A 3,393-nucleotide genomic window follows, 5' to 3' on the forward strand; every position below is an offset into this window, starting at 1 on the left:
TAGATAATAAGATAGAGTATAGAGGATAGATAGGTAGTTTAGATAATAAGATAGATAAAGATAGTAGATAGACTAGATATATGATAGATATATAGATAGATAGATAGACAGACAGATAGATATATAGATAGATAGATAGATAGATAGATAGATAGAGGTATAGATGTGTAGTACATGCAACTATAATATTAATGCACATGAACATTTAAACCAGTAAGTTGATATTATTTTATTATAACATTATCGGCACAGTAAACGTTCTATACAGTTTCCCTTGACAAACAAATTTACAGAAATTGTAATTATCTATAGTATATATATTACTAATATTAAAATCCACCGTAGCTCGAGAAAGCCGCACGCACGCACGCACGCACGCACGCACGCACACACGCACACACGCACGCACAGACGATCCCCAGAGACAGGACACTGCAGGTTAATACTGAATGCTGCGCGGTGATTACAGGTGTAATGACAGAGAGATGCCGCCAGCTAATGATGCAAATCATTGCTAAATTACATGGTAAATCACAGGTAAACTGCGAGTAGTATACCTGGTAGCTTGCGGGTAGCTGACAGCGGGCGAGTCAACGACAGACGCTGCGTGACATCACACGAATGCCGTCTGAACACTAGGTGAACGACATGAGAATACTGAATGCCTGCCGAATGACACAGGGGAAGGCCAGATTCATCATGAGAATAGCAGACGAATCCCACATCGGGGGAATACCAGTGGAATTACACGGAAATCACACGTGTATGATGGTGAAGCAGGCAGAGCGGTAGCGTGTGAGGGGAAGGGGTAAGGGGAAGGGGCAACTGCCCCTCATATGCTGAAAAAAAAACACACAATAATCATCATAATAACTGCAGATAACCGCAAAATAAATGTAACAGATACTAGAACAGAATTATCACCCCCCCCACCCCAACCCCGCAGCCAACACCACCCCCAAAGCTCACCATCTCATCCTACGTGTAATTTGTTTCTCCAAACCTTTAGAGAACCAATCCTAAATGGCATTACTAAATTAGGTGACAAAATTTTTGCTCCCGCCCGAATTCTCCGGCTACGACCTAGGACACGCCGGAATAAGTGTCAGCGGAATGAGTGACGTCACCACTAACGGGGCGACACTAGTACGTCTGCTGTGACGATCACAGCTGACACCATACCGCGTTTGTGACAGCGCGGTTAACGGTGGGTCACACGCGTGTTCGACATGGCGGCGTGTAGAACAGGAACCAATGCGTCTCATCCCTGGCTCGAACACGAGCTTTCGACCTTGAGTGTCCTCTGATAGGAATACGTTTAACGTGTGAGTGATGGCATATTTCACTCTCACAGGAGCCGAGCGATTATGAGATGCTAACTTCCATCGAGATGTGTTAAAACACACCTGTGCCACATGACGAGATCTTTGTCTCGAACATTTCGCGCGCGAAACGTGATTATTGCATTAAATGGCGCGTCACGGATTTACAGACAGACGCGCTGTCCGAATAGCGCGTTTTGATTGGCTGGCGGTGGAGTGACGTACATCGGCGAGATATTTCACAGCGCTCTTATCTCGCAGCGAGCGTTTATCTCATACATAGACTAGTACGTGAACGTAACCGCTGCTGCTGAATGCCAGCGAATCAGCGCCGCAGCGGAAAACATCATGATTCAGATTATCTGCAACGTGATAAGAATTTACACACTGTCTCATGACGCGACGGGATTAACCGCTCCCGTGATTGCCGCAAGTCTAAGCCCACGTTGCTAAACAGATTACCGCCACCGCTAGCGAAACTTCTCACCAAGAATTGTTATATCCAACATCACGTCTGCCACCAGCCGTACTGCCAGCCCCGTCACTGCTAGTCACAGTACTAGCCTAAGCATTACCACTATTAATAATCGTAGTAACACCCCCGCGAAATCGCTAGCATGCCTAGCTGAATTGCTACCGATGTTAGCTACCTAGCCTCAGCAGTAGTGCTACCTCTGTTAGCTGATTCATCAATAATGCTAGCTACCCGTACATCGGCTGTAGTAGCTGATTCGCTACCAACGCTATCCACCCGCACATCGCGCTCGCCTGTGGTGATGCCAGTATCACCACTGCTAGCTAATTCGCTAGCAGTGATACCCACCCGCATTTGCATGCCTGCATCGGTACATGTGCTGCCTCTGCTAGCTAATTCGTTAGCAGTTGTAGCTACCTGCACTTTCGTGCTTGCATCGGCACGTGTGCTGCCTCTGCTAGCTAATTCGTAATTTAAACTGTAACATCATTGCACACGTCTATGTAATGTTTAATTGTTACGAAGTTAGTTTTGGGGAGGGTCACCAACAGTTAATGACACGCGACACATCACTGATATTCGTGATTCCAATAACGACACTATGAGGTCAGGGCGTAAAGAATGCAACATGCACGCGCCAGTAAAAATCTGTTGGGGGGATTAGGTAAACTCTCCCATGAACATTTTTAATCTGACAGAGCTCGATGAGCTCTAGAAATCGAGTTAGAAAGTTCGAATGCATTGATATTAAGGCAGTTCTATAAGATCTTGGTGTTGGAGCGCCGGCATAATTTGGAAATATTTCCGCCAAAAATCCGCGCGTAATACTTCTCGTTTCGCGCTGTTTTATCGCTGTTTTATTAGTCGTTTTCGACCTGTTGTTCGTTGTTACATTCGTATTTATTTTTAAGTGACAAGCGATGGGCTAGCACGAACGTGTTTTCGGCTGTGCACGCGCCCAGCTAAGCATGTACAACCCCCTAACTGTGATATGTGAAGATCGTGTGATTGTTTAAATTCGTCTAGTCATGAATAATTCATTCTTTATCACCCTTAGTTATCCTCCTTGTCTCTATACGGGAAGTCGGGCAGGCTGCCCACCCACCTCAGACTTGGCCCATCGCATGCATACAGCTTGTTAATTATTGTTTATCGTGATCACTCTCCTATAATGACGACTAGCACGCTAGTTACTTGATCAACCGCCCCTACCGCGCCTAACCACCCGCGCTTACTCCAATATAGAAGTAATTACGTGAGTCTGCTTGTCCAATTATCGCTGTTAAAATGGCTTCGTGTTGCCATCCCCCCTCGCGCATGTTACTGTGATTTCTCATCGGTAAACGCCGCGCATATTTGATGTGAGTGCGATGTGATGTTTGTGTATGTTGATGTGATGCTGATATGTATTTCTGAGAGACGATCTTCATAACTTCTCACGAGGTGTAAACATTTCGAGATAATGCTGAATATCGCATTACAGCGCTGAAAATCCGCGAATAGAAATCTTTGAATTTTGCGACACCGTCAAATCAATTAGGAGCGTCAACTCACTATAAAATCCGTGTATTATCATCCGTGTATCATTATATATAT

The 3,393-nt window shown here is 45.2% G+C and overlaps 1 protein-coding gene across 1 annotated transcript in view; it reads right to left on the reverse strand.

Annotated features, from left to right (window-relative positions):
• Positions 1–223: 223 nt before the first annotated feature.
• Positions 224–3,393, reverse strand: part of LOC106817964 (probable GH family 25 lysozyme 3) — a 7,549-nt gene continuing 4,379 nt past the window's right edge. Inside the window, exon 2 of the mRNA XM_014822669.1 lies at positions 224–2,214. Coding sequence (XP_014678155.1) covers positions 1,969–2,214 — 246 coding nt within the window. The 3' untranslated portion in view covers positions 224–1,968. The remainder of the gene's footprint in view (positions 2,215–3,393) is intronic.

Source organism: Priapulus caudatus, unplaced genomic scaffold (genome assembly GCF_000485595.1).
Source record: "Priapulus caudatus unplaced genomic scaffold, Priapulus_caudatus-5.0.1 Scaffold1954, whole genome shotgun sequence".
In the NCBI taxonomy this organism is placed as follows: domain Eukaryota; kingdom Metazoa; phylum Priapulida; class Priapulimorpha; order Priapulimorphida; family Priapulidae; genus Priapulus; species Priapulus caudatus.